The sequence below is a fragment of the Anthonomus grandis genome, chromosome 22 (genome assembly GCF_022605725.1).
Source record: "Anthonomus grandis grandis chromosome 22, icAntGran1.3, whole genome shotgun sequence".
NCBI classification, from domain to species: Eukaryota; Metazoa; Arthropoda; class Insecta; order Coleoptera; family Curculionidae; genus Anthonomus; species Anthonomus grandis.
Genome location: NC_065567.1, coordinates 8,248,765 through 8,272,261, shown reverse-complemented (window position 1 = coordinate 8,272,261; position 23,497 = coordinate 8,248,765). Strand labels below are relative to the sequence as shown.

At 31.2% G+C, this 23,497-nt stretch overlaps 1 protein-coding gene across 1 annotated transcript in view; it reads left to right on the top strand.

Moving 5' to 3' along the window:
* LOC126748212 (microtubule-associated serine/threonine-protein kinase 3) overlaps window positions 1-22,997 on the top strand; it is a 75,979-nt gene extending 52,982 nt beyond the window's left edge. Inside the window, exons 7-18 of the mRNA XM_050457289.1 lie at window positions 36-392; window positions 4,146-4,525; window positions 4,579-4,649; window positions 4,713-4,937; window positions 5,197-5,424; window positions 8,133-8,416; window positions 8,523-8,829; window positions 9,759-9,988; window positions 10,829-11,158; window positions 11,211-11,679; window positions 12,986-13,318; window positions 16,020-22,997. Coding sequence (XP_050313246.1) covers window positions 36-392; window positions 4,146-4,525; window positions 4,579-4,649; window positions 4,713-4,937; window positions 5,197-5,424; window positions 8,133-8,416; window positions 8,523-8,829; window positions 9,759-9,988; window positions 10,829-11,158; window positions 11,211-11,679; window positions 12,986-13,318; window positions 16,020-16,729 — 3,924 coding nt within the window. The 3' untranslated portion in view covers window positions 16,730-22,997. The remainder of the gene's footprint in view (window positions 1-35; window positions 393-4,145; window positions 4,526-4,578; window positions 4,650-4,712; window positions 4,938-5,196; window positions 5,425-8,132; window positions 8,417-8,522; window positions 8,830-9,758; window positions 9,989-10,828; window positions 11,159-11,210; window positions 11,680-12,985; window positions 13,319-16,019) is intronic.
* Window positions 22,998-23,497: the final 500 nt, after the last annotated feature.

Sequence of the window (23,497 nt, the reverse complement as noted above, 5' to 3'; positions counted from 1 at the left end):
TCAGTACACAGAAGAGCTCAAAGCATTTTTTTTAGACTAAAGAGAAATCTGATGATGCTGCATCCATGGTAACAGGGTTTATCAAAAAACTTCTCCTAATTATCTCCAGACCTGCTCGCCTTTTAGAATGTCTTGAATTTGATCCTGAAGAGTTTTACCATTTTCTCGAAGTCGCCGAGGGTCAGGTGAAAGGAATCCAAGGAGTTAAGGCTGATATACCTCAGTATATTATTCAAAAGCTCGGCTTAAATAGAGATCCGATAGCCGAATTGCAACAGGAACTAAAAGACTACAACTGGTCTAATAATTCTTCAAGATCTTCTCTCTGTTTACCTACTTCCACGCCCACAGCTAAAAAGAACTTGAATAATCCCAACGAACAGGATTTTGAAGTGAGTAGTGAGTAAAAAACATTTATTTTTGGTCATAGAATTTCCATTGGACTAGAAATTTGCCAGGGAAAAAATAAAATAATTTGTCTGTAACTATTCCTTCATACGGCTAAAATAACTTTTGCTCCCCAGGTGATTTAAACCTAAAGAATATAGTATTTTTACATCCTTCAAGTATGCAGCGAATCCAATTTTCGATGTGTTGAAATTCGGTGATGCGAATCATTTACTTTCACGCCATGCATCAACAATATACTATTTTGGAATACTGGCTTGTTATTTTACCAGTATTTAGTATACAGTGTTTTAGTTTTTTCTACGTTTAATACAGGTTTATATTTATTCACGGAAACTATAACAGACACAAAAAACAAGCAAAAAATGGCAGGTCTGTGGGTACAATTCAGACTTGGTTCAAAAAATTAATACATGCCAATAAATGTTTAAAGAAAAACTGATTTAAGACTATCTTTTAAAATGCTTCTTACGTCGTAAAATTTTAGATTGATACAAAAGTTATAGCGAATTATAGTTTTTATAAAACGGCATAAATAGTTTTCTCATGTAATATTTATGATATATTTTTGTAATTTTTCCTATTAAAGTACAGAATTCTTGGATTGTAAGAAGCACCCCTGTTTATTGCCACCAAGATTTCTTTGTTTGATTATCTTTAATTATCAATTTTTTTAAGGCTAACAAATGTGAGGAGATTTTAAAAAATAGACATAAATAAGTTTTTTAAAATACCTATCGACAGCTGTTAAATTTTGAAAAACTAAAATTTGTTATTAATAATACTCACAAAACTACAATTCTTGGTCGATGGAAATTTTCGCTGTTTAAATCTATAGTTATAATTTATCAAATCAAGTTTTTAACTTTAATTTATCAAGTTTAAATCTATAGTTTACCAGATCCTTGTATTAAACAAAGAAACTCCCTCAAAAAATTCATCCATTATCTCAAAGATGCTGGTCATAGACTTTTATAAAAGGTAAAAACACAAAATCTGCAGCATCACAAATACATTTAATAAAACGACAAGGTTAGATGTTTCGCTCGACTAGCATCATCAGACCATAACATACACAAAACACCTAATATATGTATAAAATATACAGGGTGTTTGGCGGAGGGTTAGCCAAACTTGGTGTGCATATAGATAGGCTCAGATAGAAGATATTTTCTTAATATTAACTTGTGTTCTAAAAGTCTCGGGTTTTTTTATATCATTGATTTTGTGTTATTTTCAGGATTTTCAAAAAAATATGCATTTTGACATCTTTAAATTTTTTCAGCATATTTTTCACGTTTTTTTTACATTTGCATTTAGTCTGTAATGTATCCTGAATCTAAAAAAATCAATATCAAGTACAAATAATAACGAAATAATTCGTTCTGAGCTCAAAAAGTTAATACAAGTAGCAAAAAAAGTTATGAAAGGTAACTTTAACTTGTCACAAAAAAAAACTAAATGATGTTCAGGTAGTTTTAAAAACATCTCCAGTTAATACTCTTTTCAATGATATACGATGTGTAACACAAAGCCGACTAACCTGCCACAATTCATGACTTTAAAGGAAAATAAAGTAAAAAAAAATATATTTTTTAAATTTTATGTATTTATTTCAAAATTACAAATTTTGTTGAAACTGCGCTCCCCTGGCGCTTATACATGCCCTACATCGCCGTCGCATTTCTACTGTCGTAAGGCGAAGTCGCATCTCTTCTCTGACGGTTAGAAAAGCGGCATTGATTCTTTGAATTAAGTGGCCTAGATTATCAACTTCCACCTCGTTCACGAGTTCTTTCGCACGTCCCCATACGTAAAAATCGAGAGGGATTAAATCAGGGGACCGTGGAGGCCATGCGATGGGACAATGCGATGCGATGGAAAAGTATTGTCCAGAAATTCTCTAACGGCGACCCGATAGTGTGCAGGACACCCGTTATTCTGGAAGACGATTTCCCGTCTTCATTAAATATGGGTATATCAGCCAATAATTGTGGGAGATCATTTTGTAAAAAATGTAAGTAATTGTCCCCGTTGAGGTTTCTCGGCAAGTAGTGTGGACCGATGAGGTGTCTCCCAATCACACCTGCCCAAATATTAACACTGAATCTTGTTTGGAAAGATTTGGCTCTGGTCAAATGCGGATTTACGTTTTTGTTTTCCCAATAATGTAAATTATGTTGGTTAAATATCCCCGCACGTGTAAATGTTGATTCATCTGTCCATAAGATGCTTTTTAAAAAGTGTCCATTTTCAACTTCTGCGTAAAGAAAGAAGCGGCAAAATTGTACCCGTCGCTCATAGTCGGCTTGTAGAAGATCTAGAATAGAATATCACGATGCCAGTAAAAATTGCGGAATTAAGTTGTTGATGTAGTATGAAATTACCTTGCACTGGGGTGTAATGGAAATGTTGCCTTCCTTCTGCCTGGACAACTGACCATGCTTTTCATGTAGAAATGTTCAGATCTGTAGCTACTTTCCTTGTACTAGTGGTGGGATCCTCATCGAATGCGTGAATTACGTTTTCATCTACAGCAACAACATACTGCCACCGATTGATCCTCGGTTCTTGAAAATTTAGATTGCCTGTTTCCCTTAATCGACGAAAAGTGTTAGCAAAAGTGTTGTGGTGAGGCACACGCCTATTGGGGTATTGCTCTTCATAAATTCTTTGTGCTTCTCGCATATTACCATTGGCTCTTCCATAAGCAAAGACAATATCGGCGTATTCTTCGGTAGTGTATGCAGCCATTGTGGCGATAATGATACGAAAATAAGGAAAGTCACAAAAACAATATAAAAACTCAATTAACAGCAACAATAACAACAGTATTAACAATAGCAATAACAACTACAGAAACGATACAATACTAAATTAACGACTTGGGTACGTAAGAAAGCTAAAAAGTTACACCACGACAAATGTCAAACGACAACAACAATATGTAGCACATATTGTTGTTATCACAAAAACAATCCCATAGCATGTTCCACGATCTCCTCATTTGACCATTCAAAGAATCGATGCCGCTCTTCGAACTATCAGAAAAGAGATGCGGCTTCGTCTTACGACAGTGGAAATGCGACGGCGACGTAGGGCATGTATTAGAGCCAGGGGAGCGCAGTTTTAATAAAATTTGTAATTTTGAAATAAATACATAAAATTAAAAAAATATTTTTTTTACTTTATTGTCCTTTCAAGTCATGAATTGTGGCAGGTTAGTCGGCTTTGTGTTACACATCGTATATCATTGAAAAGAGTATTAACCGGAGATGTTTTTAAAACTACCTGAACATCATTTAGTTTTTTTTTGTGTCAAGTTAAAGTTACCTTTCATAACTTTTTTTGCTACTTGTATTAACTTTTTGAGCTCAAAACGAATTATTTCGGTATTATTTGTGCCTTATTTGTACTTTTTTTTAGATTCAGGATACATTACAGACTAAATACAAATGTAAAAAAAAAACGTGAAAAATATACTGAAAAAATTTAAAGATGTCAAAAGGCATAATTTTTGAAAATCCTGAAAATAACAAAAAATCAATGATATAAAAAAACCCGAGACTTTTAGAACACAAGTTTATTAAGAAAATATCTTCTATCTGAGCCTATCTATATGCCCACCAAGTTTGGCTAACTCTCCGCCAAACACCCTGTATATATATGTATGTTTCACCAATCGTTTAATAAATGGCCTTAATAAGTAGCTAGAATTAATAGATATTATCTTCTAGGTTGCAAAATTAATATCTAATGGTGCTTATGGAGCAGTTTACCTAGTCAAACATAAGCAAACAAGACAAAGGTTTGCTATGAAAAAAATTAATAAAAATAATTTAATGCTGCGCAACCAAGTGGAGCAAGTCTTCGCTGAACGAGATATATTAAGTTTTGCAGATAATCCCTTTGTTGTTAGTATGTACTGCAGTTTTGAAACCAAGAAACATTTATGTTTAGTAATGGAGTATGTTGAAGGGGGAGATTGTGCAAGTTTATTAAAAAATATTGGTCCTTTGCCTCCGGATATGGCTAGGTTTTATTTTGCCGAGACTGTACTCGCTGTAGAATATCTTCATTCTTACGGAATCGTCCATAGAGACCTTAAACCTGATAAGTAAGTTATTGGAATCAAAAAATTGGCGTTTTATATTTTTTGTTTTATTTTAGCTTGTTAATTACTGCACTAGGTCATATAAAATTGACAGATTTTGGACTTAGTAAAATGGGTCTTATGTCATGTAAGTTGACTTTTTGCTGTATTAAATTTACTTATATTCTATATATATTTACTCTACTTTTAGTGGCAACAAACCTCTACGAGGGGTACATAGATACCGAAGCAAAGTTTTCGGATAAGCAGGTTTTTGGAACTCCCGAGTATATTGCTCCGGAGGTAATTCTTAGACAGGGTTATGGCAAGCCAGTGGATTGGTGGTCTATGGGAATCATTTTATACGAGTTTCTCATTGGTTGCGTTCCATTTTTTGGAGATACCCCCGAGGAGTTATTTGCACACACAGTTCAAGGTATGTTATATGTTAATTCAATATAAATATTCGGTAATCAGTTATATCGATTTACTTTTAAGACAAGTTGAATTAAATATAAGAAATGTTCAGCATTATTTTTTACGCATCGAATTTATCGGCGATTTAAAAGAAAATATAATGTCATTCAAAATACCAATTGCGACAATCGGACTTTATTATTATTTTTTTTAAATAATAACGACGATATATCACCTACTTACTTACTTGGGCTTAATTCCACTGTATTTTCATATAGACGACATAGAATGGCCCGAAACTCAAGACTGGTCAGTACAAGAAGAGGCTAAAAATCTTATAACGGCTCTCCTGCAGCATTCTGCAAGAGATAGACTGGGTACTGGTGGTGCCCATGAAGTTAAGGAGCATACTTATTTTCATGGATTGGATTGGAATTCCTTGTTAAGGCAAAAAGCAGAATTCGTTCCTCAGTTGGAGCATGATGAAGATACTAGCTATTTTGATAGTAAGTAATGATTAACAGACACTTTGAGGTTGGTGAAGGCTTGTATGTTCTACAACAGACGGAAAGTAAATTTAATAAACACTAGCAAGTCGATTTGTAATTTTATAATTTTTTTAGAATGATTGTCTAATATTAATAACAATAGTAACGGAGACAATACTAGCGAATAATAAAATGATAACATAATAATAATAATAATAATAATAATAATAATAATAATAATAAATATTTTTTATTTGCATAGAAGAAACAAAAAAAAATACAAGTTTACAAAATCTAGCAATAAATTTACGCAAATAAAAGGCCTACAAATTCAGAATTCTGCCATGGCAGATTCTGGTCTTTAACATTGTGGCCCCACACTTCATTAAAAAAAAAATGGTAATTTCAGTAACGCTCATTACCAGTAACGCTTAACTAATAACTGATTAAATACAGTTTTTTCTTTAATCATATACCTAATAAACCTACATATAAGAGTTCTAAATTCTAAATTTGACAGTTTAACATCAAGCAAAACAATACACATTGCAAATACCCAAAAAAACAGATTAAATTTTTTGTTAAATAACAAAAAATAGAAAAATTATTGCAGACAATAAATAAATAAATAAAATGATATCAATACCAAAAATTGTAATAAATTACTCAAGAAAACAACCATTCAAAAAGTTAAAAAAGAAGAACTTAAATTATATACCCTGCTGATTCATTAGATGTACAATCATCCTATTATGAAAAGTATTACAAGAAATTGATAATTGGTCCGGATCCAAATTTAAAGAATTTATTTGATAAGCAAAATTCTTCGATTATGCATATTAAGCCATCCAAGTTCGTGAAGTTTATGGGAAATGCGGTTTCTCCTGCGAATGCCAAATATTAGTCGAATGCAAGAGTTTTGGAGCTTTTGCAGTCTACCCCTATTCTCATAATCAAGACACCAGCCATACACTACATCACAGTAATTACATTGTGAAAGGACCAATGAATCATATAAAAGCTTCTTAATATCTTTACTTAAATAGTGTCTATGCAAATAAATTAATTTCAAAGCAAGATATGCCTTTTTAAGAATATTAGACACGTGATGTTTAAAACGAATATTATTATCTACTATAAGGCCCAAACTCTTATATTTGTCAACAACTGGAATTCTTTCGTCCTCCAATTTAATGTTTACACCATTTAAAATATTATTTACATTAGTTCGATTACCTATGAACATTATAGATGACTCCGAAGGATTTAATTTTTATAAATGCCTTGAAGAAACATCACAAATAGCTTGTAAATCTTGATTAATTTTAAACTTAGCCATTTTAAAAACTCCTGGTAAAAATGAATAATATAACTGCGTGTCGTCTGCGTAAAAATGATGGGCACAATGCTTTAATTGAAGATAAAATCTAGACGTGTAAATGATAAAAAACAAGGGTCCTAAAATACTACCCTGAGGCACACCACTTTCAACTTCCAAAGGATCAGATATGTCGTTATCTATTTTAACACGTTGAATCCGATTATTTAAATAAGAGGCAATTAAATTAATAGCAGCATCAGAAAAACCAATATATAAAAGACTTTAAAATTGAGTGGCTAATGAAATCAAAAGCTTTAGTATAATCCAACAACACCAGAGCAGAAATTTTACCATCATTCCTAGCCCGAATTACGTCAATAACGTCCGCCATAGCCGAAGTACAACTATAATTTGTTCTAAATCCAGATTGCTTAGGTGGTAAAATATCATTATTATTAAGAAAACTACGAATTTGAGAGTCTAGAATGCGTTCGAGAATTTTTGAAAACGTTGGTAAAATACTGATAGACCTAAATTGACTAAAATCTGTTGGATTATGCACTTTCGGCAATGGCAACACAAAGGCTTCTTTCCAGCATTTGGGAAAGTAGTCCACAATTCAGTTGAAGATATTGGTTACATTTACTGCATTTCAGCTTTACCAGAATTATTTTTACAAACCTTGCAATTTTTAAAATTTGTCATAGCTCTAATGTAAGTTACCAGAGAAGGGAGATATCTGCCATTGAGGCAATGGTTCAAACATTTTATTCTGCTAGTTTTGCGATACCGCTTTACAAGTTTTTGAATTAAAATGTATTCTAGATTCAGATTTTTCTACTGAGTAAATAACAAGCCATCCTTGGGCATAAATTATTGTCATAAATATATTTTGTAAAAAATATCTTTACAAACTTTAGATAAATTTTTAAGAATGCACGGAGTAAGAAAGAAAAAAAATAGCTCAAAAGGATGAATAGTCATCAATCAAAACTTGTAAATCTTTAATAAATATGTCTAAAACTTTTTTGATTCAATTGAATCATGTAAATCCCTAGTATTCTTCGAAATTCTATGAATTTTTGGAGACTATAAGGTGTTTGAAATGTTAAATCAAAATAAGTGAAGTAAATATTTTATTGTTAATGTTTAGGTTATGTTATCTTGTGTTTCATAATTGCTAGATTGTGATATATTCTTAAAAAGGTAAACTGTATAAATTAAAAAAGTATGCCGAATCAGCCGAAAAAAAGAAGAAAGTGTCGGTACTTTGCATTAAAATTAAATATAAAATTTCCGTTGCAGTCATCGTTTCGAAACAAATTCATGTTTAAAATTGTAAAAACAAAACGTTTTAGAGAAACGGAAAATACAACCTGTTTTAGTTACGATTCTTTTATTTTAGGTCGCATGGATAGATACAGTCATGAGATTGAAGACGATACTGATGATACCGATGATTCTCCAGTGTTTGGATTATTTTCTTCATGCTCTCCTCAATATAGGAAAACACATCCATCAAAACTAAGTCTTACATTAGATTCAACTAATAATAAGTCTGCTTCATCTACAGACAATACATCTGATCCATCTATAGCCGAATCTAAGCCGAAGTTAAAGAGTTCTATTAGCGGGATTTCAACGGCATCACATGAACTTGTTAGCTTATCTAAACCGGAGACTAGAAAGGTAAAGGCCCATGGCTCTAATAATTCGCCATTTTTTGTTTTTGTTGGCTTTAAACTTATTAATTTATCACATAGTATTGCGATCATTCAAGCTTTTTTTTTTGTAGATTTCTTTAGATCTCTCACTTTGCACCATCACGACACCAGAATCCTCTCAAACTGATAGTGATGACGTATCTCCTCAGATTCCTCGTAGAAGAAGAGCGGGTCATGGGCGTGACATCTTACCTAAATTTTCAATATCCGTCGAAGACGAGCAAAATTTCCTAGGAGGGGGTAATTCTTCCTCTGAAAATAGAGAATCGTCTCCTTTAAGAAGGGTTCCACTGCCTACATCTTCTCCTGGCAAACACAAATCTAGATCGGTTGTTAAAAGTGCTTCCGCTTCTGGATTATCCTTAATGATTCCGTCAGGTAGGTATTTATAAATTGAATAATATCTGTTAAATGATAAGCAACAATTAAAGAAATAAACTCAATTCTATAGATTTAATATTTAACGAGTTAATTTATACACTGCAAGACTGAGTTTAGAATTAAAACATTTTGTTAACTGTTAATTATTGATAATATGAGTGTAATTGCTGTCTAGAAATTTGTTTGATTTCTTTCATTTTAGATTTTTTTTCAAACTTCTTAAAAAAATTACAAAATCAATTACAATTGGTGATAATTTTATTTTCCTAAAATACTTTTAAAATTTGTGAACAAGAAAGGATATAGACATGTGCTACTGTATCGATATTTTTTTAGCCCTAATTAGGTGCTACTGGGGCGTCAAACATTTTATCTTTCGCGTTTTTTTTAAATCGTACCTAAACAGTACAAAAACTTTTATTTGTTTTAATAAAAACGCCAAAAACCAAGAACTTACGAAGAAAGGAAATGATTTTTTCTCTAAAATTGCTTTATATTTTTTAGGAAGAGATTAAAAGAATTACTTTAAATTTTTTTAAGAAGATAAGAAAGCGACCGGTCACGCCCTATAGCAGTGTCATTACCATATTACTTTTATGTTATAGATACCTTAGTGGGGTGCTCTAACTTATTTCTATGTCAAAAAAAAATACAATTCACTCAAGTTTCTCTTCTAAATTTTTGGACGAAATTTCGCGCCGTTTAAATTTAAAAGTAATATTTTTACACTTTTTGATTCTAAATTTATATTAATATTTCCTTATAAATTTCAAAAACGTTTTATTTTTACTTTGTATTTTTTTTATTTTTAGTATTTATGTAGCTATAGACACCGATTAATTTTTTTCCGTAAATAGAGGGAAGTTTTGGAAATATTTAATAAATATATTTTCTAAATTGGCTCTGTAATAAAGTTTATTTTTTAGATGACTTCCAAACACCAACATGTAGTATTCACTCTCCTAGTGGTGGAGGCGGATCAAGTACTGCCAGTTCTCGCGATGCGTCTCCTTGTCGTGAATTGTCTCCTTTAGTTACAAGTCTTAAACCTCCTGTCATTATCCGACGTGGTCCTAAAGGTTTTGGTTTTACTGTACATACTATCAGAGTTTACTATGGAGATACGGATATATATACAATGCATCATTTAGTCATGGTATGTTTGTACAATTATAATATTGCAGCTTACAGGCAAACAAATTATCAAGCATATTATCATTTAATAACAAGAAGAGAACTTAGAGAGAACTTACAGAGAATTTAATAACAACAGTTATTAAGTTCTGTAAGTTATAATTATGGATTAAATATATGTCCTAAATATTTAAACAAAATTAGCCTATAACAATTATACTCATAATAATTAGACGTGGATCTCAATAAGTCAAATAATTTGTTTTAACCTATTTAAGTAAATATCCTGTAATATTTACAAAAGTTTTCTTAAATATTTTGTTTAAACATTTTTAAGGATTTCCTACAGTAAGCAGGCAAACAGCTGGAAAAGCTTATACGGCTGCTGTAGCACTCTTATTAAAATAAGACCGAAATAAAAATTGTTTTTTTTTGCACATTCTGGAGTAAGGTGATTAATCTTGAGTAATAATTAAAATCTTATTTTTGAAACTTATACACAGTGTTAGTTATTATAATTAGGATTTTCTATCATCTTATTCTATATTTTAATATTTGGTATAGAATAGGAAGGTAGTATTAGAATTTAGATTAATTCACGATTAATAACATAATAATAAACATTTTACAGTCTTCGCCATTCACCTTTTTTTTTTAGTTGCTAAGGGGTTACCTCACTTAGTTAGATTTTATAAATAATCAAAGGTTGAGAGTTCGAAATTCACTTTTTCACTCAGGTCCATTTTCTAATATTTAAATATCATTACAGAGCCTTAACAAATAACACTTAAATATCTAAAACACTTATTAAAATTAATTTATATATAATAATTTTATTGTCAGTCTTGTATTTAACTTTTAGGCAGTAGACGAGGGAAGTCCTGCATTCGAAGCGGGCCTTCGTCCAGCAGACTTGATCACTCATATTAATGGAGAAGCTGTTCAAGGGTTGTACCACACTCAGGTGCTTCAGCTGCTTTTAGGAGGTGCTGAACACGTTAGCCTTAGGGCAACACCATTAGACCAAACATCCATCAAAACTGGAGGAAGGAAAAGGGAGCCAGGCCAAAGCAAGTTGGCCAAAAGAAGTTTGCACAGACAGAAAAAGCAAAAAAGAGAGGGGGATAAAAAGAGAAAAAATTCTTTATTTAGGAGAATAAGCTCTAAAAGAGCTAGCGTTGAAATGCAACAGGTAATATACTTTACTTCGCTGAATTCATTTTATTAAATCTTTATGTTTTTAGTTGGCGGCAAATATTCAGTCTCCAGTTACCGTAACGCCAAGCAGAAGCTTCCAATCATTTCCCCGCACTGATTCAAGTTTTCCTACTAGCACTGTCAGAGGCGTAGGAACAAATAGATCCAGCCTTTCACCTTCTGATTCATTCAGTCAGCATTCAGGAAATTCAACTCCTGTATCAACATCCTCAAGTACTACATCTCCTACATCAGGAGGGAATGGAAGAAATAGTAAACAACATTACCAAAGGCCTTCTACTTTGCATGGCTTGAAGCATAAGCTGCACTCTAGTGGATGTCCGAAAACATTGCACGCTACTGGACCTACTTGTGCTTCAGCTGTTCCTAATAGGAGAAAGTCCGTGGGGCATATTCCTTTGTCTCCACTTGCTAGGACTCCTTCTCCATCTCCTTTGCCTGCATCTCCTACGAGATCTCCTAGCCCATTAGCTTTTCCCATTGGACATCAACCAGGTATGCAATAAGGTCTGCTTTTTTAGTTGCTTCTGTTTTAGCGATTTTTTAACGGTTTAAATACAATAAATATACCTTAAATTAAAAAGGATTTTGCAGATTAAAAAAAAGATTTTTAAGTAGTAAAAAGTAGATTAAAAAAAAGATTTTTTAGTATTGGCAAAAAAAAAAGATTTAACACAGAGACTTGATAAGTTTGATAAAGCGGCTTATATATATAGGTTCTAGATTTAATTTAGGTACGCAAATGTGAAAATAGACTGTAAGGGTGAACTGTTAAACAAAGATTGCTTCTGCTGCTATTCCTTCTTTCATTTTCTTTAACAAAAGCCTGGAATTGACGGAGTCTGTATGGTTTGGGAAAAAAATTTATCAAATATTCCGTGAGAGTCGAACTATTTCTAAAACGATTTTCCTGATCCATCACCTAAGAGTAATTGGCTTTGCAATTATTCTAATACATAGTTTTCTCGATTCGTTTAAAGATAAACTGACTGAAAAAAATATATTCAACCTGTTTTATTATCAGTAGTTTATAATCCAGATTTTGTGAAGAATGTCGATATTTTTTGTACTATGAAATGGGATAATAACGACTCTTAATGCGTTATTTAGTTTTCCATTGGAAAATACTTATTCACATCTTGTGTATTTATCTAACAATAGATTAAATCTTTATTTAAACTTAGAATTACCTTAAAAGTAGTCAAATAAAACAGCCTTATTAGCAGCCCATCTTTTCAATATTTTGTCTTCATTGTTCTAAAAAACAATTTATTTTCTTTGGAAGCTGCATGTCAACATTGTGGTGAGAAAAATAGCTGTAGAGTGCATACATTTATAGAACATGCCAATGACGTAAGTGCGCTAAGAAATATGTTAAACCAAAAAATCGATAAGAAGACATTATGATCTTTAATTTGTTTAACTGCAACTATATGCATATGACGTTTTTCCCGCTCTTTCATAGAAAAAAAAAACAGAGACTTTACATATTATTTAAAAATATGCAAATATATATACATATAATTTTTTTTTATTTTCTTTTTACCAATTACTAAATACTTCAAGAAAAAATAGGAAAAGTTTAAGGTAGGCTCAGGTTTGAATTCTGGACCACACGTCTGCACCGCCTGTATTTTACCCACCGCGTTGGTGGTTCACATGTCAAATAAACTTGTTTTATTTTTGTTTTGATTTTTTTTTAAAGTATTTTTAACTGAGCAAAACCACAAAAAATTTCACTGATAAGTACGAGCCTACGAAAATGAGGAACCTCTCATAAAATCATGATGTTTTGTTATAGGAAGCTCTAATACAACCCAATCGTATAGCCCAAGTGCGGGTTCTGCTCCAATCACAGTAACTGCGCAATCGAAAAAGAACTTTGTTCGTCCTAAAGGTTCAGAGCCAGGATCGCCACTTTTGAGACGAGCTTTATCTCCCGATCGCTTACATCCCAGAAGCGCTGAAAGTAAATGTTCAATATCTCCGCTTTGTTCGGTAGGAACTGTCACTCCCTCTACTAAAAGTCAAAACAGAAGCGGAAATTCCTCGGTATGGAGGCCAGGAAGTTCAATTGAAAAGGAAAAAGATGGAGGCGAAGGTGAATTGCAGCAGAATATTGAACCTACAACTGGTAAGTACAGAGCGTCCGAGACAAAACAGTCCATCCTGAAAATCTTGAAAAATAACTTATTTATCAAAAAACGGCTGAACACGTCAAATTTAATATTGAGGGTGACATTTATTGCCAGAAATTGGGTTTCTCCGACGTCCTCCTCTCACCCCCCAGAGCACCATGTCAATTTTGTTAAACGGCAGTAGAGGTCGAATGATACCTTGAATTAAAGGTAATTTTATTCTCTACATAAGCCTATTTTTTATTTTAATTTTTTTAAATTTTATTCGTTTTATTTTTATTATATTATAAGTCAATAAATATGATTAAATGTGAAAAAAAATCAAACATTATTTTAAATGAAAATAAAAAAGTTTGTGGAAAATATTTTGGTTTTTAAATGATCCCATAAAAAAATTCAAAGGGATAAAATCGGGAGATCTAGTAAGTCATTCTACGGTACTTCTCCGGCCAATCCATCGTCCAGGAAATACGTTGTTCAAAAAATGACGAATGGCATTTGTTCGACAATTTTTTTGTGGTGGTTGCCTTATCTTGTTAAAACATCAGTTCATTTTCTAGAAGATTATCATCTTGTTCAAGTAACTCAGATTTTCTGAAATTAATGGCTTTTTGCAGAAGTTCCCAGTGATTTTCAGCATTAAGATTTGTATTAATAAAAAAAGGGCCAATAATATGATCTCCCAAGATACCGGCCTGTATATTAAATTTTTGAGGTTACTGAGTATTTGTTTCTTGAAATAAATGAGGATTAGTGTCGTTCCAGTATCGACAGTTGTGTCTATTGACTTCACCATGTAAATAAAAAGAGCCTTCGTCTGAGAAACAGACAAGTTTGATTTTGTAGGCATGATATTCGTGTAATTTTAGAATTTTGTGAATGGTACTTTTAGACACGTAAGATGCGGTAGCAATTTTTCGAGCAGATAGGTTCCATCTCAACATGGCCCAGCACTGCAATTTCTACACTTCTCACTGGATGCTGAACTTTTGTTCTGTTTTCTACTGGCTCACTATCAATATCACGGAAGTAGATTCAACAAATACTTCGTGCTACTGTTGTTATTGCTCACTTCATCAAAACACCGAGCCCAAAATAAAAACAACTAAGCCAACAAAAGCGTCGAAATATGCAGATATTTACTGCATATTTTGACGTTTTTATCAAAGTAACTTTTCGGATTTTTTTTTTTTTGAAGTAACACGTGGATAATTTAAAAAAAAAGGAAATGTATGCAGGCAACAAAATTGCAGGATGTAAACTTTAGCCACGTTTATTCATATTTCTTGAGAACGAATCAATAAAATAAAAAAAATAGGGCTATGTAGAGAATAAAATGAGGACTGTGGGTGCAAAACCGGATATATCCACTTTTCACCGAAAATCGTTTTTTGACGGTTTTTAGTTCATTGTTATAATTTCTATAGGTTCATATATCTGTTTGTAAGCAAAACCGGTTATATCCAAATTTTGATAACAAAAACCGAAAATATATTAAAATAAACAGTTGTGCGTATTCTATTGCACTTTTTATTATCTATTCTAGTAGTTGTTTGAACGTTGAGTTGTGATTCCACGCTTTTAACTCCTGCCAAAAGACCAGTCAAATAAAAGTGTTCTTTTAGTGTTTTAAGTTCATATAAGACATCCATTAAGACATCCAGTCATTACAACAAAAGAAAAATACCTTGATATATATTCGGAAGTGTGTTTGGTAAAAATACTGGGCCTTGACTGGCAAATGTATAATGTTAAAGAACTGGAAAAGGTATATAAAAAAATAAAGGGAATTTCAAAATGCAAAAGAATTCACTTAAAAAAAATTGAGAATGAATATAACAAAACCACTGTTCACACATCGGTTTACATCATTGGGTGACACAGTTTGGGAATCACTTCTTAAGAAGGGAAAATCAGAAGACAACATGCTTAGCACGCTACCACTAGGTAATTCCATACTAGAAAAAAAGTTTAAATCATTTGATGGGTTTTTTGTGGTACAAAAACCTATTACATAGTAACAATACCGGAGCCAATGTGGATACTTCGGTAAATTTGTAAACCCAAGAAAAAAATGAGCTATGCGATTGCTTGCATGAACAAAATGCATTACATATTTAATTTTCCTTTTATAACTTTTGTCAAATTAATTAACTTGATCCCGTTTGTTTGAAGAGAAATAAATATATATTTTTGCTTACTATGTCTCATTTTTGTGCAAAAACGGATATATACAAACTCTTATTTCTAATAATGACGAATTGTTAATTTTTTTTTGTTTCTTTTTATGTTAATAAATTGGTCAACTCCGCTTAATTAAAGCTATTTTCTTAAAATATTACTATTTTTAAATATAAATATACAGAGTGTTTTTCGTGTTTCCTGAAAGTGGATATATCTGGTGATGCACGCGAACTCCTCAAATTACCTTTAATCCAAAATATACCCGTTTAATTGACATGGGTGCTCTGGAGAATGAGGAAATGACGTCTGAGAAATTCTGTGTTCCGCCGTTTTTGGATAAATAATAAGTGTCCATCTTGTAACTTTTTAGAGAGCTTTCGTTTATACACAAATATGTAAAATAGAGTTTTAAAATATGACATAAATACGCAAAAATTAAGTAACAACAAATTAAAAGCAAATTAAAAAAAATTGTTAATAATTGTGTTTTATTATTTTTCATTTTTATTTTAGTTGTTAATGTTTCCGAAAACCGTCTATCTTTGACGTTGCCAGGACCTGGGGAATTTCTTCCAAGAATCGCCGAGGAAAAAGATTCTCCTACAGGAGCACAAGAAAATAAAGATAGAAATCAAGAGTTAAGAGAGCAAAATCCGGACCGGAATTTTCCTTTGGAAAATATTTCGCCTTATGGGTTGAAGATCACGCAAGATTCGAAAAAAGAAGGCAAATTTAAAGAAACTTACGTAATAAACAAAGAACTAAAGAGTGAAAAAGAAGAGGCTCGCCCGGAAAATGATCTTATTGAAATTGAAGGAATAAAAGACAAAAAAACTTCAACATTTGAAATAGCCAAGGAAAATCTAAGAATGGCTGAAGTTTTAGAAAAATCTAAAAGCACCAAGTTGCCTGAACAAAGCACTGAATGTTCTGCTGCTGAAAATTCATCGAATCAGTGCCAAGGTAGGTTGGTACAAAGTACATTAGTTAATAAAACCTTTAATAAAATGGAAGGAATTGCGGCCTCTTCAATTAAAGCTGAGCAACAAAGAGATAAAAAAGAAAAGGATTTAGAAAGAAAAGAAAAAGTTAAAGAAACAAAAAAGAGTGAAAAATTGGTTGACTCGTCCGTCTCATCAAAGACAAAGAAAGAATATAAGTGTAGTAAAGAAAAAGGCTGCAAAGCAGATGAAAAGGAAAAAAGTAAAAATTCAAAAAAATAATTTTGTTGGTTGGATTTGGTAAATAGTGTTTAATGTTGTTTGTCTGCATAACGTGGAAGCCGTTAAAGAGCAAAATTTTAATTTATTTTTAATTTTTAAGACTGAGTTTTTATTCTATTATTTACCAGTCTGTTACATTTCAGTAATTATTTTTGTTGCTTTTGGATACAATCGCACGATTTTAAAGTACATTATTTACTTGTTATGTTTTACATCGATATTTTGCATGCTCTTTAACTCATTTTGTTATTATTATCGAATATTTTTGTGGTACTTTAAATTTTAGAAATGAAATGTTATCATTGATTGGTTTGATGTAATCCACTTTAAGTGTTTATTTAATATGAATAATTCTGATGTGATGTTAGATATAAAATTTTAAAATATCGGTAAGAGTTAGGCGTCTTTTTACTTTCACAAGAAGGCTATTTATCAGCCATATTTATTTATTGTACATACTTTTATGCTTACGGATGGAGCTAAAAAAAACAAGGTGATTTTTTCTGGTTGTATTATCATAATTATATTAGTTATGTCGGATCAGTATTATTAGTTTCCTCGCCAGGAACAAGATATTTTTTTCAAGCTTAAATATATAGAAATCAAGAAAGGGGAAGCTTCAGTCCGTAATCAAAATAACTTCCTTCTGCTTGTAGAATTGTTGTGTAGATTAAGTTATTACATCAACTAGAAAAATATTGTTTGTTGGACCTAACGACTCTACGTAGTGGAATTTCTTGGCGTTTTGCCAGTACACGTGGTTTCTTAGACGTGCTAGCATCTCGAATATAGAAAACAGATTGATACTTTTTTGTTAACGAAAATGTTGTGATCTCTTTGCACCACTGCCGATTTATCCATTTAGTTCAATTCGGTGCTCCCATATCTTAGAATTCAAGGATATCTTTGTTGCTCTAGACGTGTTTTACTACAGGAGCATGGTATCCTATACTATATTTTAGCATATAGTTGCTTCTTGTGACTTAAGTAATCCTAGGAAACTTAAATTTGTCGTTTCTATTAAGTAATGTCATTTGGTTTTTCTTCTCTTCTTCTATCGTTTAATTCCTTTTATACACGACTTTTTCACAGTATCTTTGGTTGAAAAAATTTAGTAATGTTTTCGCTTCGTAGTTTTGATTTATTTTCGAGAAAAAATATCTTTTTATTATTATTATTTATCTTAGTTTTTATCACAAAAGTAATTTAAAACTTAATTAACCACGGGATATTTGATACAAATAATCTTAAAAAATATAATTTTATTTGTTACCTATGTATCTTAGTTACAGTAAAGTTTATACGACGGTTTTAAGTAGGAAGATCGCAGTTTTTTTTTTAAAGATTTGTCATTGATTCAAAAAATTTTATCATGGAAAAAATTCGATAATTCATAACTGTATCTATCAAAACCACATTTGCATATTATTGCAAAAAAAGTATTGAGTAATTATGTTTTTTTTGAGATCATTAAAGAAAATATTGATCCTTCCCCTTGCAACACACTATAACATTGTGTCTGACTCCACCATCACTTAGAACAATATAATGATTTTCATCTCCGATCTTGTTTTTGCTGGTTCCATCCAAATGTGTTAGTATTTTAAATTGGAAAGTATGTTTTGGAAATAAAATACGGGATCTCTTTGGGTCAAATTCAACCTGATATAATTTTTTTATGAATTTACTTTTAAATTGATTTTTAACATAATATCTAAGATAGATAGATCAATCTACCCCAGTTTTATTTTTTTTAGGATAAAAAAGTTAAACATTTTAGTTGCAGTTTTTATATAAATATTTTATTTATGTGGTGTATGGTACCTTTCCTGAGGATAATAGCGTCTTTTCAGTTCTAGAGTGTGGTTATGATATGTGTGTATGATAATATAGTAAAAACCAAAGAGAACGTCCATTTTTTTCTTTATTTTTTTAAGGTATTTTTAACCACATAAAAGTGACAAAACATGTTAGCGTATTTTTTCTTAGAGAATAGAGGAAACGCGAAGTTTTACTTTTATTCCTGCATGATTATTGTGTGTAAATTTAACAATATAGGTTCTACAGTTATGTAAAACATGGTACAAATTTTTTATTTAACCAATTAAATTTTTTAACGGATGAAGTACTGGGCCTAGTTATAAAAATTCTTTCTGTTCGTCATAATATGCCAAGCATGCGTTCTTAATTTTATAAGAAATTCGATTTTTTTGGATACCAAAAATTAGAGGTATAGAGGAATTTGCCACTTTTTGTATACGTTTAAATACGTACCATTCAAAATTTGAAGAATTCTAAATTTCTGTTCTTTTTTGTTGTGTTAATAGAAGTCAATTTTCGAGATTAGCCCATTCTCCAAGGAAAAATAGGCTAACCTGTATCTTGCAGTCGTACCACTACTTGAATTAGTTCTGCTACTACCAGCTATATGTCCTTAATGGATTGAAAAAAAAACATTTATGGGTAAATTAGTTTCTATGTTATTGCGTGTATGTGTAAAAACAAACATAAATATAATAATTTGACAATTTATTAACATATTTTAGGATGAAAAAATTCTGATAACGCAAAATATGCCGTAAATAATTATTCCAGATGCACCACCATTGATGAAATATTTTTTTATCTTTTTTACTACTCTGAATGGATTTCGATTCTGGTTGGTTCATTTCTTTTACTCTCCAAACGGTTAAAGAAAATATTTCAAAAAATCTGCACAAAGTTTGAATTTGACCCAAAAATATTAAAGGTCCCGATTTGTATTAGATGCAGTTTTGAATTGACAAAATCACACTCGCCAAGAATTAACTTTATTTACTATATTTAATAAGTTTCATCATGTTTATGATAGTTATGTTTATGATTTTATAATTTTATTTTTTTTTTAGTTTTACATACAACAGGTATTATTAGTTATTGTTTGGTCATTATTAAAATCCGCAAATCAAAAAAAAATCGCTACCTACATATTTTCTGTGGCCAGATAATAAAAGGTTATACTTGTATTAGGTCTTATTATATATATTCTCTGCATACTTGACCTGAATATTTCGATCTCATATTTAAACTTATCCTAAAATATTTAACCTTTCTTCCTTTATAACAAATGTATTTATTTATTTTTTGTAACCCATAGGTGTATCTTACTAAGGCAAAAGTAATCATTACTGTCATTTATATATCCGATTAATTAAATAAATATCAGCGTTAAAACACGATACACGAAAACACGGTATGTCATCGCGCATACCTAATGCATTTGCTGATTAGCGTAACGTCACGTGTGTAACAGAATAATATGCCATCACACTAGATGCGGATAAGAATTTATTTTATTTGCTATTATGTTATATGGGGAGCAAAATATTATATTTTGAGTTTTATTTTTTTTTTATTGAATAGGCGGAAAATTCCGAATATAAAAATATAATAAATATTTTTTTTAGCTTTAGTAAATATTTACAATTTACGTTCCAATCGTTTTTTTAATATTTAAGTGGCTAATGGCAAATTTAATGTTGGCAAGGCGTCTTTTTTTTAATTCTAGTATTCTTTGGGATATAATTCAGTAAGCGCTGTCTTAAAGGGAGTTCGAAACTAGGAGTTATTCAGGGGGCAAACTTGTAATATTAATTGAAAGTATAATACGAGGTGGTAACTACTCAAAACAATTGCGTACATCAAATTATAAACATTATACAGTCATAAAAATCATAGCAAATGTGTACATCAAAACAAACACTAAATTAGTAGTGCGCAGAACGAAAATATCTACTCAAGCCGCTGACATAACGTGTTTTCGTGTATCGTGCGTTAAAATAGAAAGCAAACCATTTGTTGTGCGTATCATGTTTGCAAATGTATAGCATTGAGATGTGATTAAATATGTGATGTATTTTAAAAAATATAGATGCTATAAGTCGAAACAGTAATGCATAATCTTTAATAATGTCATGATGGACATTTACTTGAGTTTCTTAACGTCTACCAAAAAAGTTTGATAACATATCAGTTAAAAATTTGAATTGGTGAACTTACCCTGGGGCGAGTCGCCTTCAAAAGAAAGAACAACATATTTTCTACATGTCTGTGTGTGGGGAAATCTTCATGAAGTTCTTCTGGCCTCATCCCGAGATAGTCTCTGAAAGTTTGATTATTACGCACAAACCAGGGAGTGTTGCGGCGGTCTTTATCAAGCGGTTCTCCCATTTGCCCTATACTATACAGGGGGCTACGAGCCCCTACACTAAGAATACAAAGGAGAAATATGAGTGCTTCGGCCCGATGACCTTTATTAGTGAGAGTCCTTAAATCCTCGGGCGGGTCCGGGATATAGTGGCTTGAATAATACTTTCCAGGTCACTTGTAGCTTTTTTCATGTCATTGTCACACTCTATCCATTTGCCGGAGCCGGGATCGAAAACAAAACCAATGAGAGATCTCCGAAGTACCGAGATATTTCATTGGTTTTTGTCTTGATCATCGCGGTCTAGCAAAAGGTGTTTGCTTCCTGTAAATCACTTGCAATTGCGCAGCTTACCCTTGATTATCTCTGCTTGGTGGCGGGAGTTTTGGTTAGTGGTAAAACTGTCTCGTAATTTGAGCATCACACCAAAGGTTCCAACCATAGGACTATGTAGGTGATTGTACAAATTAAGTGTTAGATGCTGAATTTCAGAATTCATTAAATAATTCTATGTACCTTAACATCAATTACTACTTACTCTATTGTGAAATCATTTAAATAAAGATGATTGACAAAAACTAATGACATTTGAAAAAATTATACAATATACAGCACTTAATCACATCTCAAGCTTTTTTCATTTTAACGTGTAGTTCTGTAAGTGGGTGTACAGGGTGGTGCCCTAAGCTGTGGCTCTGGCAGTAATAGGCATCGTATGGCACTAGACTAAACTAGTTGGAAACGACAAAATCGTTGGAATTTCCGAATTAAAAAAATATTTCTATGTAAAAAAATCTTATTGTAAAGACTAATTTAAAAACGAAAAAAAATATGTTTTAAAAAAAGTTAAAAAAAAGCTGTGAAAACTAATCACTACGCCTTTTAAAAATTAAAATGAGGTTACTGTACCTAATAATAAAGCTCACTATTTATTGTTTTGTAGAAATTTATTAACGTAAGGTTTCCTACATCAAAATCCATAAGTTTTTAAATGCTGTCTTACATAATTGCAAAATAGTTTGTTACTAAAATCAATGTTGGAAAGAATATTAGTTCTTATATTCGTATTAGGCACACATGTATTTTTTTAATAATACGTGTCAAGTATATTAAAATACGAAATTTCGTCTTCTCAGTAACACTTCACTTTAAGTCATAAAATTATCATTCAAGAACCCTTATTTCTGGTGGTTGTACTAAATTTTTCTCAAATTTTCTTTAATTGTTAAGATTCCTTTTCGGCATTAAAATTGCAATAAACAATAAATACCGATAAATATATTACTTAAACTAAAGTTTTTTACACTTTATTTCTTTGATGTTTCCAATTTGAAAAGTTTGTAAATACTTGTAAAACGATGGAAATTAGCTATAAAAATTCTTACTAAAAAAATTAGGTTTCTTTCTATCCTTAAATAATTCTAAAATACTAACAAATTATTTTTAATATGCAGCTCTGTCTTCATTTTTCTCTGGCAATACTTCGTTATGGCTAGGTCTCCCTGTACACATCACAATTTTGGCTCATATTATCACTTTAATATATTGTGTAGATTATATTTTTATCTATTTTATACATTTCTATATAGTGTACATATATATTTTACACTTTTAAGAATTTTATTTTTATGGATAATACCAGCGAAGAATGTTCTTTTTTTTAATTTTGCATGTATATACATTTTAAACAACCTTATACAAAATATTTCAGAGTTGATGTGAAACTCATTTTTGTTTCGTTCGCAGAAAAAATGTCTCGTATTTTTTTTTGTAACCTAGCATTATGACGTTTTCAACAAATTCGACGGCCAAAATGTTTTTAAGGCAAACATGCATGAAATGTCGTTGGAATTTTATCACTGCAATTCTAAACCCCTGTTTAGAATTGCAATGTTCTACGCTCTTACGTAAGATGCACCCTTTTTTACAATAGTTTTTTTTAGTTCTGGCTGTACTTATTACATAGTAAGTAATGGTTTTAACATAGTTTAACAATGTGATTCTAAGATTTTGTAATTTAAAAAATCTGTTATTGTCAAAAAATATATAGTATTTGAATTAAATTAAAATCCTTTAAAAGTATTACGTCTTTTTTTTGCAAATCTATTAAATATTAATTTGTAATAGATATTTTTTGTATCGTGTGATTAAATTGGCACAAAAATCGTGAGAAAAAAATTTGGCTTTATGACCGAGCTCTTATTGGTCTATAATAATTCTGGCGGCATATCACTAACTCCATTAACCAAATGGTATTTTACTCAATTTAACTATAATATTTTCTAAGTCTTCGTTTTCAGTGCTATGAAAAACTAGTAAAATTAAGATACATTTTATTCCGATAAATAGTTATTGTCTTTACGTAGATTTATAAGTGGGATAAAATTATTTAAAAAATTGCTAAGTAACTAGATTTTTTTTTTGTAATTTACAGATTTAATGAGTTTGACATTTTGTCAGTGCAAAATCTTGGATTGCTTTGTCCGGGACTCCACAAACTGCATTCACTGATAATAACATAAATGTTTACCAAATGGTGCTAAACGACTTTCGAATTAAAGTGATAATATCATAGGACGTTT